The 15,823-nt window shown below is 39.4% G+C and overlaps 1 protein-coding gene across 1 annotated transcript; it reads right to left on the reverse strand.

The window, feature by feature from the left end:
• Positions 1-173: 173 nt before the first annotated feature.
• SELENOP (selenoprotein P) lies at positions 174-6,364 on the reverse strand (the record flags this gene model as incomplete). Its single annotated transcript, XM_084232866.1, is given in 6 exon segments — positions 174-317; positions 319-332; positions 335-722; positions 3,805-3,922; positions 5,201-5,413; positions 6,162-6,364. Coding segments are annotated over 6 exon segments (1,080 nt in total).
• Between the last annotated feature and the right edge of the window lie 9,459 nt (positions 6,365-15,823).

The following is a 15,823-nucleotide window of genomic DNA, read 5'->3' on the forward strand; positions in this document are numbered from 1 at the left end:
TAATTAGATAACTTTGTAAACAATGCTGGAAATGAAATTGTGTCTAGGATGACTTGGGGAGTATAACCTAATTTAAATATTTAGATTGAAGGTCATTCTCACATTTCTGCCTGATCTTTTCAGCTTCAGTTAGTGCTAGCTTCTGTGGGCATGGGCTGCTGCTGACTTGTTTGTCAGGCAGCTGGAGGCAAACGTCATTGTCAAGATTCAATGACATTTTCCTCTGCCCAAAGTCCCTGTCAGCTACATAAAGAAGGGAGGTGTTCCTTACACTGTCAGGTGACTGCAGACCCTGTTTTTTCAAATATCAGATGTCGTCAGTGTCAGCATCAGCTACCAGGAGCCAATTCTGAAACTTTGGGCATCTTTCAGAGTAACTGATTTATACATCCCTTTCGTCAGAGCTTCTTTTGTAGAGGAGAAAGTTGTAAACTTTCACTTCCTGGCATATCTCAGTTCTCTGTGTTACCCTCTTTTTGTTGGCTCTTGTGCTTGTGTTGGTGCTGATGTTCCAGAGCATGGTGATGCTCAGGAGAAGCTGGCACATCTGGTTGCCGATCGTCTGAACGCTGACTTTTCCCTAGATGCTGGTGACCATGCCCAAGGTGAAAGTGATGGCGATGATGATGGTGGTGGTGATTATGTGGCTGCGAAGCCTCACTGGTGTTTTTTCCCACAGCAGCCAAAGATATATTTTTACAGAAGTCTTCATCTTCCAGTGTCTGAAACAGATTTATGAATCACTCATCATCAAATTTATAAATTTAGCAAGCAATATTGAGAAGTGATTTTTAGCTGTAACATACTGAAATTCCAACTTGTTCATTAGGATTGAATTGGATTTGTTTTTTCTAGCATCTATGAATGAGAAGAATTTGATGTCTGCCTCAACACTTTGATTTTTCAATTGTTTTATTCTCATTCTTATCTAATTTATAAAGTGCTTCTTATGCAAAGTTTGCAACTATTCAAAGAATCCTCAAGCATCTTACAGATGAATTAGAATTAATATTTCAAAAATAGATAAAATAGAGTATAAAACAACTCAAGTTCAGCAGTTCACTTAAACTTCTATACTGGTTTAACTGACAGCAAAATTCAAATTTTCCTTTTCTTATCAAAAGCATTAGCAAAGTTTTCAAGAATTCTAAAAAAGAACTTGAGAACAACACAAGACTTAAAAAAAAAGTCAAGGCACTGTATTTGTATCTGCAGGAATAAGAGTCAATGAATCTGTTAAAGGAACTTAGATTGACTACAGTAATGTCAATTTAATGTCATATCCTAAAATCAGTTGACATACATGGGACTTTTCTCACCTGTACCAACCATGCATGGAATTGAATACTTTATTCTAAAGCAAGCAAATTTATCTCAATAATTCAAAAATGCCAGTAAGTTGTTCCTAATCAGTAGTTTTTTCATACCTCAACTTATGCCAGGGAATGTTTGAACTTCACCAAAACTTTTCTAAATGCATCTCTAGTATAGTCCAGTCAGCCAAAAGTGGCAAAATACTGCCCATTTTCCACTGACCATGACATTCTGTTCTGCACGAACTTACAACTTTAATTCACTTAATCCTTTATTGTTTTGTGTCCTCACAAATCATAGCCTCAAAGCTTATAGATATAGCAATGTAATATTAAACTTCAACCTAAACTGATTTTTAAAATAAAGTTACAGAATCATCTTGAGAGAGCAAAGACTCACTAAGTGGTGCAGTTTGGTATTTTAAAGGTTTTGAAAGGTTATAAATTCCATAGGACTTTAACATACACCTATTATATGCTACTTATTTTTGTTATTTCTGAATTACCTTAGAGAGCATAATTGTATTTTATTAAAAACATAAAAAATTGGATATTTAAAATACACACTATAATGTTTTTATTGTTCAATAATTTAACAAATAACTATAGTAATAGTATAACTACTTTCCCATGGTGGCACAAGGGGTTAAGATGCAACCTATGAAGCAATATGCAGCCTCTGCAGCAAGAGTTCAATCCCTGGCCAGGGAGCTACCCACATGGCGCAGCAGACCTCTCCTGACTCGCCCGCTGCTCAATCTGCCTGTTCTGTTCCCCACTCTGTCTCTGGTGAATCCTTTCAGCGCACAACCCCCCCCCCCCAGGCACTTCTGGCCTGTACCCTAGTTCTTGTATGCATAAATAAATAAATCTTTAAAAAAAAATCTGTATTGCACTGACTATACATTGTGTTTTTTTTCACATATTAATATCTTTAAAATCAGAATACTACTGATGATATTGTAGCATGTGTCCTACTTTGACTGGCAGCACTTTTTTAGGGTACATAAAATAATGTGTCATAATCAGCAACATTTAGGATACACTGAAATAGAAAATCCACTTTGATTCGACGTTTCAGATACTTAAGGCATATTCTTATTTGCATATGGTTCATAAATTTTAAGCTTGTTATAGGAATTGCTTTTGCCTTTGTTTCAATATAATTAGGAATATTTATGACAATTAGGCATTTGCAAAAATATGAAGTACTGAATTGACCCCAAAATGAGAAATCAAAATAGATAGCATTTATTAAGCCCTTAATATAAAGTAGACATTGAATTACTACTGTATTTTGCATTATCTCTGTCTCCCCATCTTTAAAAACAGTAAAATATTCCTCATTGGATTATTATAAAGATTGAAATGTGAAAATGATATAACTAGAGTAATTTACCTATTGTACTCCTTAGCTACTAAATTAATTAAATATTTCATTAAAAATAGAGATGGCTTTCTTTAAAGCAGGGAAAAATCTGAAAGAAGTTCAGACATGTATATTTGCATATAAAATTCAGAAGTTTTTTAAAAACCTGAGTTCTCAATACTCTCCATCAGGGAAACATTGTTCATAATTATTTTCCTTCTCAATATGAAGGGATGAAGTCTACTGAATTCAAATTAAAATCAATTCCCTGAATATCTTTTTTATAAATAATATTAAATAATATTAAAATATAGTGAGTATAACAAGGAATAAATATTTTCATGTTTGATAGGAAAGTAATATCAAGTAGAAAATTGAATCCATTTTGAAGTAAATGCAGTAATTCCAACTGCAGGAGCGCAGGCAGTTTAAGGGAAAGCTGATAGACTTGCACTCTAGAGGAAGTAGGTATCCGGACCCCAGCTCCATTTCAGCTAATGCCACGGATAAGCTTTGCTCTCTCTATGCTCTGATGGGAACAGTAACGCTCTTTTCTGTGGCTGTCTCTTCCAGCACTCATACAAAATCATTGGTGGTAATTAAAATTGTGATCTATATTGATTTTTGCTTTTTAAAAAAAGATTTTATTTATTTATGCATACAAGAGCTGAGGCACAGGCCAGAGGCGCAGGGGAGTGAGAGGACTCACCAGAGGCAGAGTGGGGAACAGAACAGGCAGACTGACAAAAAACACTGCTGAGGGGAGCAGCGGGCGAGACAGGACAGGTCTGCTGTGCCATGTGGGTTAGCTCCCTGGCTGGCCGGGGATAGAACTCATGCTGCAGAAGCTGCAGATTGCTTCATAGTGCGGTGCTTTACCCCTTGCACCACCAGGGAGGCCCTGATTTTTGCTTTTTAAAAGCCTTCTAGAAAAGATGGCACTGTGCATCTTGAGAAGTTTTTTATATCGCCTGTTACATAGCAGGAAGTGTATGTAACTGAAAGCTAGTGTTTATTTTTAATATACCTACAGAAACACTGATTAGTTATTGGTCATGAAACACTAACTTATTTAGCTAGCTTTTAAGATTTCCTCCCAATAAAAATAATTGAGAAAAATACCGTGAGAGAACAATTTCCACATTTCTTTTCACAGTAAGCAATCTTAATGGCTTCTTCTACATATGGAAATGTTAGGAAGGAGAAAGGCAAACCAAGAAGATATACAAGGCGGCCACATCTAAAAAAAAGAACAAATATGATGTGATTACAATATTTTTCCCACCGGCATTCTACACAAGCATGGTCTAGGATAGGAATTGTAGGAATTATAGGCTTAATGGTCTTATAACTAAGATCATTTTATACTCTCAGTCAGTTTCCTTGAATGGGGTCTCAAAGGAGTTCTGGCACTCCCCACCAAGGCAGGTTACCGCAAGACTATGGTGAGTTTAATGCTAGTTTTTGAAATGTTACTAATATGTCACTATAAATAACATCAAAACTGTGAAGTACAGTTATTGGGATTTATCCTAAATTAAGCTCTTCAAATCATCTGAGCTTTCTAATCACAAATTCAACAAAATAAGAAATCACAGCATAACAAAAATGTCCTGGAGTTCTGACCAGTCTTGACAAAAATTTCAGCACAATGAAAGAAATGGAATTATAGAACATTTGACATTCTCAGAAATGGTGAAGTTGAAATGTTCTTTTGGACCACATTTTACTCTATACAATTTTATATGACTATCAAATTTTATATGACTGTACAATTTTATACTTTGCATTGACTAAATTTAGGAAATTTGGAGGTCTCAAAGAAAGAAATGTCACTGGAGGAAGACTAAGTAGGGTGTAGCCTAGGCAGAGTCCAACTCAACCTCTGAAGAAAACTGAGCACCAACTCAATTTGTACGGAGTAGAATTAGAATGTTGGTTAATAGCAGATAATGTATATGCACTGAGGTTCCCTCAAAATATGAATGTTTTATTAATTCATGGAATCAAAAGCAGAGTCATGTAGATAACACTTCATAGCTCATAAATTCAGGTAAGTAGTCTTAGAACTATTAGATTTAAGATAAGCAAGCGATCTGGTAAGCATGGTGATTCATTCACAGAATTCCTGAGTTAGAATTGTACATGATATATAAAGCAATCCTTTTTAATTAACCAGAATGTCATTTTCCTGAGGTGGGGGAATTCTTTTGTGTGAAAGAAAGTGATTTCAAAAATATATTAAAACCAGACATTTTATTTTTTTTTATTTAAATAATAAATTTTATTTTTATATTCCCCCATACAACTGCACATGCCCTATTCTGACCCCAATCCCTCCCCTCCCGGCCCCCACCCCCCAAAAAGTGTCTCAAAACCACACATTTTAATGGGCTCACACTGAAACTGAATGTTTGGTGATAAAACAAAAGCTGGTGTTTTAAATCATTTACTGTTAAATACAAAGCCAATATCTTTTTTAATCTGTGGTGCTATGTGTGTGTATGTGCTCGCACACCTGTCATATATGAAGAAGTCATCTTTTTTTCCATTTAGGAGAGTCCAGACATCTGGTTGGTTTTCTTCTTGTTGGTAAACAGGAATATGCTTTGAAACCTGTTCTTTAAGATGTGTATACTTTAATTGAGAATCACTTCCTTGGTGATTAACAATAACATAGGAGATGTTGACATATCCTTCTTTCTCCAATTTTACTCGCAGTTCATCCAATCTGAAATATTTGGGAAAATACAGGGAAAAAGGAATAATCTCATTTAATTTTACTACTGAAATCCCTCTCCTCACTTAATTTTTTCATATGAAACTCTTCCTATTTTTTGCTTATAACCCTTCTTTATATTGTTGTAAAAAATTAAAACTCCTTTTTAAAAAAGTATTTACTGAGCCCTTGTGCTCAGTTAAAGCCTTATATTAAATGCTCTCTTAATCCTTACATTAAGGAAGTGTATATTTTTAAATTAAATTCACAGTTACAGAGAATTCTATGCAATAAATATTTGGCAAATAACCCAACAAATATTTTTTCATTTATTTTCTTCTATGTGTTTGGTAAATGACCCAAGTAAGACCTTTGGTAGTGAGTTTAGCATTCATTCTACTTTGGCAAAGCACTTGTTTTTGCTTCTACGTTGCAATAACTAATCCATTTGCAAGAGTATATTTTAGAACATTTTCATTACACAAGTAATATATGTATTTAGTAGTGCATAACAAAATAAAGATTCACCAAAAGATGAAAACATTCCATTGACTCAGGAAAACCACTGTAAGCAATTTTGTGTGTATCCTCCTAGTCTTTATTCTTCTAGTAAATTCTATGCAGAAGCAGTTTTTAAAAAATATGTGGTTTGATAAATGCATCCTTTCTACTTTTACTTTACATATGTATGTATGTGTACATAGATGTATGTATTATTTTCTCCTTGAAGAAATCCTAGCCCATGAAAAGACTATCTTACCTAGATGCCTGCATAATGCACAGGTGTCAGCTTGCTTGAAGAAGAGCCACCACTGTCACTGATCCATTTGAGTTCAGCATTGGATTTACATCCTTTATGCTCCAGGATGGAGGCTGCTTACAGAGAGCGCTTTGCCCCTGGCTCTCTGTCCCTCCATAAGGAAGGAGACAGAGAGCCAGGGCAAGCCCCAGGCTCCTCCACATGGCTGGGGTTGTCCTGTAGAAGAGAAAACTTTCCTGTCATCTTCACAGATGACTCCACAGGCATATCTAGAAATTGCTATAAAACCAGCAGGTATAATTCTGCTTCCTATAAATACCTAGCCCATGGATTCTGTGTGCATGTTGTTGGACTCCAATCGTGCCTCTCTGCACTAAATCTGCCTATAATGGGGAAAGATCAGCCAGAGGCCTGGAGTTGTCAAAGTACCACTTAACTATGTGGCTTAGGGCCTCCCTGGTGGTGCAGGGGTTAAAGACATAGTGCTATCAAGCTATCACAGGCCATTGCAGCACAAGTTCGATCCCAGCCAGGAAGCAACCTACACGTTGCAGCAGACCTCTCCTGCCTCGCCTGCTGCTCCCCTCAGCAGTGTATTTCAGTCAATCCCCCTGTTCTACTCCCCATTCTCTTTGGTGAATCCTTTCACCCTCTGCGTCTCTGGTCTATACCCCAGTTCTTATATGCATAAATAAATAAATCTTTTTCTGAAAAACAACTATCTGGCTTAACAAAATAGTATGCACATTATGGGAGATTTGCCTGAACAGGCTGACAGCACTTCTCTAAGAAAAGATACATGTTTAGAAAAATTTGGGGACCGTGACCTCTATTGTCAAATAACATTCTGCAAATATAATTTGACTTTTGCTGGAGGCAAACCAAATTCTGACTGCTTTCAGTCTTCTACCAATCTAGGTAAGTGAGGGATTCTACACAGATATGAAAGGAACCCACTTGGAAAGAGAAGCCCAGAAGAAAGGAGGCAGCAGGAAGGGCACTGGTACTGAGCTCTCACTTCTTCAGGTTCCAACCTTCCATACTTAGGAATCTGAACCTTCCATACTTAGGAACCTCGGGCGTGGCTCTCTTTTGTTCCTCTTTAAGGTCTAGCACTGTTAATATTGAAGTATTTGAACCTCTTTAAAGATAAAATTACCTGCCAAACTGTTACTCCTGCATATAAGATGAGTAGAAAAAGAAATAATGTCTCAGGGCCCTGTTCATACACCGTCACTGAAATCTACACATCATGAGGTTATTTATTGACTGCCACTAAATTATTGTGAGGAGATGGCTCATTCTGGTGTGTAAAAATTCCCCTTCTGAGTAGGAAAGTTAAATATCTGATCAAAAATGTTCCCAAAACTAGGGCTACGTTTCTCGGCAGAGAGGTATAAATAAGACAGGTGAATTACAGAGAAGTGGTTAAAAGAAGGGGAAAAAAGACACATTCAGCTGAGAAAGAAAAATTCAACAGGGAATCAGGCTCATTTTCATGTAAGAGTCTGTGGAGAGAGATCAGGACAAATTCCAGAAATAGGAAGTTGGTGCATTTTCAAACACTGATCTGGGATCAAACAGTAAAAGCACTTTCTTGGGGGGAGGGAAGAAAAAGGGGGATGGTTAGGAAAGGGAAAGGCAGCAGCTAATAATGAGTTACCTGCAGTGAGCCCAGAACTGAGAAGGAAGTGGAAAGTCTAACTAGATTGAGTATGTTTATCTGCACTCTAAGAAATGGGTAGATGTGGACAGAATTTTTTAAAATCTGACTATCCTTGAACTTATTTACACCCCAAAATTCCTGCGTACTTGGGATAGCTTGATGAAGAACCTAACTGAAGGAAGAGAGAAAAATAGAATAAGAGCGAGGGGAAAGCAGAGAGATTATTGGCCATCCCAACTATCCTAATGTATTTTTTTAAAGATTTATTTATTTATACAAGCGCTGGTTACAAGCCAGAGGCGCGGGAGGGTGAGAGGATTCACCAAAGACAGAGCGGGGAGCAGAACAGGCAGACGACCGAAATACACTACTGAGGGGAGCAGTGGGCGAGACAGGAGAGGGCTGCCTCGCCGTGTGGGAATAGCCCTGGCCGGCAGGGAATCGAACCGGCATGGCAGAGGCTGCGGACAGCTTCACAGAGTGGCACTCAACCCGCTGCGCCACCCGGGAGGCCCCCAACTATCTTAATATTATCAAAATCCTGATATTGAAAAAGGAGAAGATATATCTGTACTATGTCTAGGGAAATTCTTTAAGATGGTGTTTATATTGATGACACAGTTATCCTTATTGAAGCTGTCATCTCATCTACAACGCACGTACAGAGCTGCGTGCAGGCAGCGTGCAGCACTTTCTTCTATCAGATCAGTTCATCTTTATAACTCTGTGACGATTACCCCTTTTGTAACTGAGGAAAGTATGCCTATGAGAGGGTTTAGGTGTCTTACCCAAGTTCATAAATGTAGTAAGTCATAAGAGAGACTGGATTCAAGTCAGTTCTGCTAAATCCAGAACAAGCTGTCAGCTACTAAGCTGTATTGACAGCTGTTAGACAATGTATTGATACCCTTAAGAACTATAGCTAGCCAAGGTTTTGTTTGTTTCTTTATGCCCCAGGATGGCTAAAAGAACATCAAAATAACTCAAGGTGTTTTGTTTCCTGCAAGAATAGCTACATCTTCCCTATGTCCTAGATACATTCAGTAACTATAAAGCATAAATTCAGCATAAATTCAGCACTTGTTACCCATTGTTACTTTGCCTTCTAGTGTAGAGTTCCCACTGGCTAAATGGTGAATATAAATGAAAGGATATTTCCCCCATTTAATTTTTTAGTGAAAAATAAAACCATTTGCACAAAGCTGTGGATTACAAAATACATATGTTCAGATTTTTCTGTTTTTATAATCAATAGGCTGTTCAATTTTGTTTTAAGATTATTTTTTACATAATAAACCTTTGATTATAATTAGAGCTGTCAGCTTCATGAAAATAATGACGATAGCAAAATTGGATTTACTGGAGCTGGTCCAAAAACAACTAGAAAGCAGTTAAAAAAATCATAATCTCCCCCACTTTTCAATCACAGAAGCTAGATTTGTTAACCCCATACAAACATACATTGGTTTAAAATTCCCCACTAAAAGGAAGGCTATCCGGAACATTTTTCCATCCTTAACCCTGAAGAGATTCTGAGGGTCTTTGCTCATTCAACTAAAAACCACTCAATACTGCAAAGTTTTGCATTTATTCATAAACCACCCGATTTTGACCCTTTAATTCTCAGAGGGACGACCACTTCTGCACAGAGAATCAAACCTTTCTTTTCTGAATCTGCTCACAACACTCCTCGATATTTCTGTACTCTGTAAGGCCATATTGTCCTCTCTGATCTTTAGATCCATGGAAGGATTTCCGCCTAGAGTTCTCCCTCTGCAGTTCAGTGGGAGATATTTAACTCGGACCCATGCTGTGCTTCTGTGTCATCATGGCTTTGTGCAAAGGGTCAGACTTCTGCAGCCTTCCCTGCACCCATCTCCTGTCTGGGCTATGCAGAGAGCAGCACAGAAATCAACAGTTGTCAGTTGCCCACCCCAGATCTGTGCCCACCCCAGGTCTGTGCCCACCACACCCTATTTCACACTCTGCTTCTCTTTCATTTGCCTGGTTTTTCTTTCCGTCTCTTTTTAATGGTAAATCTTTAATAACCTGGGACAGTAAAATATACTGGATATTGATTTTTGCCCCCCCTCCTTCAGGGGTTATTAACATTACCATTCAAATAAAAATTCAATTTCTACTCCTATATATACCTGACATATGCATATGGTGAAAAGAGGAGGTTACTTAAAACCTTAAATTTTGAAAACTTTTTCAGAAGCAGGTTTAATACAGCACATTTCACTCAAGAGCACAAAATGTACAGTCAAAGGTTGCCCAGAAAGGGTTATTTTACATGTTTTCAGGATAGAATAGTTACATGATTTTAAAATAATGACTTGCATTGTACAAATGCATGTCTTGTTTTAAAGTCTATTCTAAGCAAAGAAACATTTTATCAGACTCAGAAGATTTACCAAACTCTAAAGGAATCAAAGAAAATACGAAGTCCTACTTACAGCCCCCCTGCCAAAGAGCCGCTACTTTCTCTCTGCTCAGCCTCGCAGCTCCACAAAGCCAGAGGAGGACACGCTGGTATTTATAGTCCTGTTGTTTACCTCGCCTTCAGCTGCGGTCCAAAGTTCAGTACCCAGTCTGTGACCTTGTAACAGAGCAAACCCCTAGACTGATTATCATAAAACAATGTCAAAACACAATGTCAAAAAAAAAAAAAAAACCCACGCAACAAGTGTTGTCATGGATGAAGTGCAGGGAAAGTATGCGGAAAGGGCTGATTTACTGCCCAGCCCTTGGAGTCACCCCAGTATCTAGGAGTTAATGGTACAGTCGGGGGCGGGAGGAAAGGCTAAGGGGTAAAAAGAGCCTCCAAGTCATGTTCTTTCCAAACTATAATAGGGAAAACATTTGCTGAGCCAGCAGTTAAGCTGTTTTTTGTTTTTTGTTTTTTTTTTTTAAGATGGGGGGGCGGGTTGGAGGAGGGTGAGCAGGGATTTTTTTGTTCCTCTTGCTTTGTAGCAGCCCATTAACCTAACCCAAACTGTGAGCTTCATTAGAAAAGTCACCTGCTGCCCCCACACACTGCCTGCTCCTGCTGGCACAGCTCTTCTTGGCTTGGCTTTCTCCATTTAAAACTTGAATTTGTGTGGGATTTCACAGACTTCTGCTCCTTTCTTTTTCACTTCAGGAAAGGAATAAGAAAATAGACTTCTAAATGAGGAAAATCAGCCTCTTTTTATTGTCATGGACGTCCCACTTCCCGGAAAGCCTGTGTATCCCTCAGAATGTTTTAAGACCTTAATATAAAATCTTTGCAGAGATGCACCTTTTACAAATAAAAATTGGGTAGCAGTCGTAGTTGGACATTGGAAAAAGAGTATGGACATTTCAAAATGTACAAATAAAATGGAAAAGTTCGGCTTTTACAGGAAGAGGCAGATTCTTCACTCTAATTGCTGCGAGTGGGCACACCAGTGGTGGGTAGGGGCAGGAGCCACATTGGATGATGCCATCTTCACAGTGCTGGTTTTCAGGTAAGCCTCGCTACCCCTCCTCATGCATTTTGTCCACACACATCACGACTGATCACAGCGTGCTGGCCCTGTTGTTCAAGGTACAGAGAGCAGTAAGAAGCTCAGAGTTAGCCTCCCCTTCAAGAAGCTCATTACCAAAGTAGAAGCTTCACATTTAAAAGTCAGATTCTGTTCACTCACACTAAGCAATTTTCGTGATAAAATCCATGAGTCCATGACATACTTAAAAAAGAAAAACGCTATGAACTATGATCTTTATAAACCAGTTGATTAGTTACAGTCAGTGACAAAATGGCATTGATCCATTAATATTTGTAAAACACTGATGTCTCAAAATATTACAAAGTAAAGGGTGTTATTACTATATTAAGGGCTTATGAAAAATGCTAAAACCCTTAGTTTGATTGTTAGGTGGTGTTTTTCATCTACAGGGAAATGGAGACTCCCAATATTTGGGGACTATTTTATTCCTCTTCCCCCTTGCATGTCCAAGAAGGTATGTGGGCTTCATCTAGTGCAGTGTCCCAAATACAATATTCTTGGGCATCCACGCTGAAAGAGAAACCATGGAGTATGCAACTGTCAAGGGCCACTGAGGAAAGAGTAAGGATATTTCCAAATTGAATAAGATAAATAAGAACAACGGTCAGAGGAAGGCATGGGAACAGCAGCTTGGATTAGATAAGGAGTAATGCAATCCTTTGAGTTTCATATGAAACTATGCTTTGAAGGGTGCTTATATTCAGGCTCACAAGTTCACAGACCTAAGAACTGTTTGATACATCAAACATAAATGCAATTAGAGGCAACTCCATATGGTGCCAAATTTCAAGTGAGACTGAGTACATGCAGAGAATAACAAACATCAGAAGAACCAACTCTTTGAAATAGATTGTTATTAGTTAAGAAAAACAACCTGTCCAACTAGTCAAAGCCAGACCTAGTGCTCCTCATGGGACATAGTTTTGAAATCAACATGCAAGAAGCACGTCGGGGTACCAATGAACCCCAAATGACATTAAACCCCTAAATTAATGAGAAATACATTTATAGAGGATGCCACTGACGTCTTGACCTTGAACCTGTGGGAATCCCCACCTAATGAAGGGAAAATCCTGAGCACATCCCTTAGCACTGAATGGTTCCCCAGTTCACCCTTTACAACCGTCTGTTCCACTTTCTACTTTGTATTGCAATATCTTTGTTTTTGTTGTTTTGTTTTGTTTTTTAACCACAGAAACCTAGAATCACAGTCAGGAAGGGAGAAATCACCCTAAACCAAATTCACCCCCCTCTGTGACAAACCAGTGAGCAGAGGCCCATGTTACACAAAACAACTTTTCAAACCAGATAAGGAAGGAGAGTCTGTCATGTTTATGAAACTCAATAATATAAATATTCCAACAAAGCAACCAAGAACAGAATTTGTACTTTTATTTATTAGTGAACTAATAACATAATGGCAAAATATTTCCGCTTTTTGAAAAATAACTCCATGACAACTAGCAAAGCAAGTTTTGACCTTTGGTGCAGTTTCATCCCAAGAGCATATCTGTGCAGCATTACCTCGCCAGTAAGGCATGTAGCCTGACCTTTCCAAGCAGTGTGAAAAGCAGTGCGTGTCCGCATGCGCGTGTGCGCAGGCCCACTAGACCCCGGGCCCGCCTCCACAGAGAAACTGAGGATGAGCATGTGACATAAGACTGGCAAGATATATTGGGGATAGCAGAGCTTCTCCTGCAGTAGAAGAGTGACTCCCAGTCCTTATTTGTGTGTATTTTTTTCTTCTAAAAATTCTACATTCATGACCATCATTTACAATACTATGTGGCAGTCAGGCGACTATGTGTTTTATAGGCAATAGTCGTGTAATCTTCATGCAGCCAATTTTCAAACTTCTCAACAGTCTTCTAACCTCTGGAAATCTCACCTCTCAGACAGGTGGTTTGTTCTTTGCTGAACCATATAAGCAATGTCTCCTGATGTGAGCTGAAATCTCCTGGGGCAAGCACTGCACTGAGGAATGACCTAAAAGACATAAAATCTAAATGTATACATACTTAGCCATTTGGCATGACTCCCTCGTAAGGAATTCTACCTTTTTCTATGTGTTACCATTCCAGTTACCCTGGGAGAGAGAACAGAGGTGAAACTAATGTCTGACAGTTATCAATTCTGAGGGAGAACATCTCACTATGTCTTTGGGGGCTCTGATGATCTGGGGTTATCAAATCCACTTAAATGTTAAGTGCTGAACTAGAGAGGCTAAGAGCTAGAGCTAAGTAATGTGCCAATGTCCTAAAGGTGCTGAAATGTCCAGATATTACTATAAAAACAAGTCAGGTCTGGTGCAGGGGTTAAATCTCAGTGCTATCAAGCTATCGCCAGCCATGTGGTCTGAGTTCGAGCCCTAGCCAGGGAGCTAGCCCACATGGCGCAGCAGACCTCTCCTGTCTCACTCTTTGCTCCCCTCAGCAGTGTATTTCAGTCCTTCTGCCTGTTCTGCTCCACTCTCTGTCTCTGCTGAATCCTCTCATCCCCTACCCCCGCACTCGGGCCTATACCCCAGTTCTTGTATGCATAAATAAATAAAAAATAAATCTTAAAAAAAAAGTCAGGTCTTAGGTGTGTAATATTTTCCAAGTTTCCAGTTCAACGTGTTGACTCCAAGCCATCAGATGCAGACCTTGGTCTGCAGCACCTCTGTCTTGAAGACTGGAACGGGCCTCTGCATGTTCAGAACAGCCTAACCTTGGCTGCAGCTTCTGGGGTCCTCCAGCTTCAACATTGATTTGCCACAACTGTGCCTTCTGGGTAGGCTCATATTTGGTGTCTCCTAATGTGCTGACCCTGGTCATAGCCAATGACTTGACTTTGACTTTTATCTTCTAGCCTAGATTTTCTTGCCGGCACTTGACTATTTAAATCATCATTATTTCAATCTCAGCACTGAACAGACTCATGACTCTGAAGGCATAAGCAGGCAGATGGACTGAACCCAAACCCCCTGCCAAACTTACTCCCCACCAGTCCTCGGTGGGGCTACCCTTTTCCAGTTTTAGGGCCTCACTTGCATACCATCTGTCCCGCATTTGTCCACACCATTCCCTTCACCCTCCACCCCCCACTTCAAATCCTAGCACAGGGTTATAAGTTCAGGCTCTGGACTCAGCCTGTGTTAGTCTGGCTTTTCTACTCATTAACTATATAACCTTGGGCAAGTTGCTTAACTCCCAATGTGTAGGTTTTTTTCACATGTAAACAGAATAATAGCAGGACTACCTGGGGAGGCAGAGCCAGCTGCCTCTCCAACATCCATGTCCTTCCTTCTCCTTCACTGCACAGCTCTGAAGTTTTTAAGCAGCTATGTGCTTAGTTGAAAAAATAAAACAAAAAAAAAACCCATTTCTGCAACTGGGGTCTGTCTAACAATGGAATAAGTCTGATGTCTCTTGGAGGCCCTGGGGAGATTTTCCTTCAATTTATTGAATTGCTATTTATTTATGCATACAAGAGCTGCGGTACAGGCCAGAGATGGGGGTGAGAGGATTCACCAGAGACAGAGCGGGGAACAGAACAGGCAGATTGGCCAAAGTACACTGCTGAGGGGAGCAGCAGGCGAGACAGGAGAGGTCTGCTGCGCCATGTAGGTCAGCTCCCTGGCTGTGGGGATTGAACTCATGCTTCAGTGACTGCCGATAACGTCATAGTGCTGATAACTTCATAACTTAACCCCTTGAGCCACCAGGGAGGCCCCGGGCTATTCATATTTTTGTTGACTTTTTTTTTCCACAGTAAATCATGCCGTTATTTTACCAAAATGGGTCCTTCTGTACAAGCTATTGTTACATTTTCATGTTTGACATCACTTCATTACTAACTAATTATTAAGTTCTGTTTCTGGTCGTATATGTGACCAACACATAAGAATGCCTTTTCCTGGTTTCGTGGAACAGTCTTTCTTCAAGCCTCTTATGGTGGGGTCCCTGCCACTTGGACTCTTTATTAGCAGTCTCTTTGTGTTTGGAAAAACTTCCAAAACCATATCAGGGTTAAGAATTCACTCAAAGTTGAGATGATGCCAAGCAGTAAATAGAAAACAGAAGTGCCGCAGCTGACTCTGCTCTGCAGCTGCCAGATGGCTTGCTAACTTGTGGAAAGAGAAGCAAAATGGAATCACAAAATGAAATGCTCTGGAGCACACAAAATGGTGGTGCAGACTTGAGGTTGGCTCCAAGGGTGCCTTTAGCAGTAGTTCTCAGTGCAGGTTATGCCCCACGCCCACACATCTAATGGCCAAGACACATACCCAGATGGCATAAGACTCCAGTCAGGGTGCCAGGAAATCACCCCTCAGGTCCCTATACCACCTCTGCCACTGAAAATCAACCTCCTTCCCCTTTGCTAGTTGAACTTTGCTAAAATGTAAAAACTCATTGGAGTATTTAAACCTAAGTTTCTTAGGATAAATGAGTTTCAAGTCCTTTCCTATAGTGGGTTTTAAT

This window comes from Talpa europaea, assembly GCF_964194135.1.
Source record: "Talpa europaea genome assembly, chromosome: 5".
Taxonomy (NCBI): domain Eukaryota; kingdom Metazoa; phylum Chordata; class Mammalia; order Eulipotyphla; family Talpidae; genus Talpa; species Talpa europaea.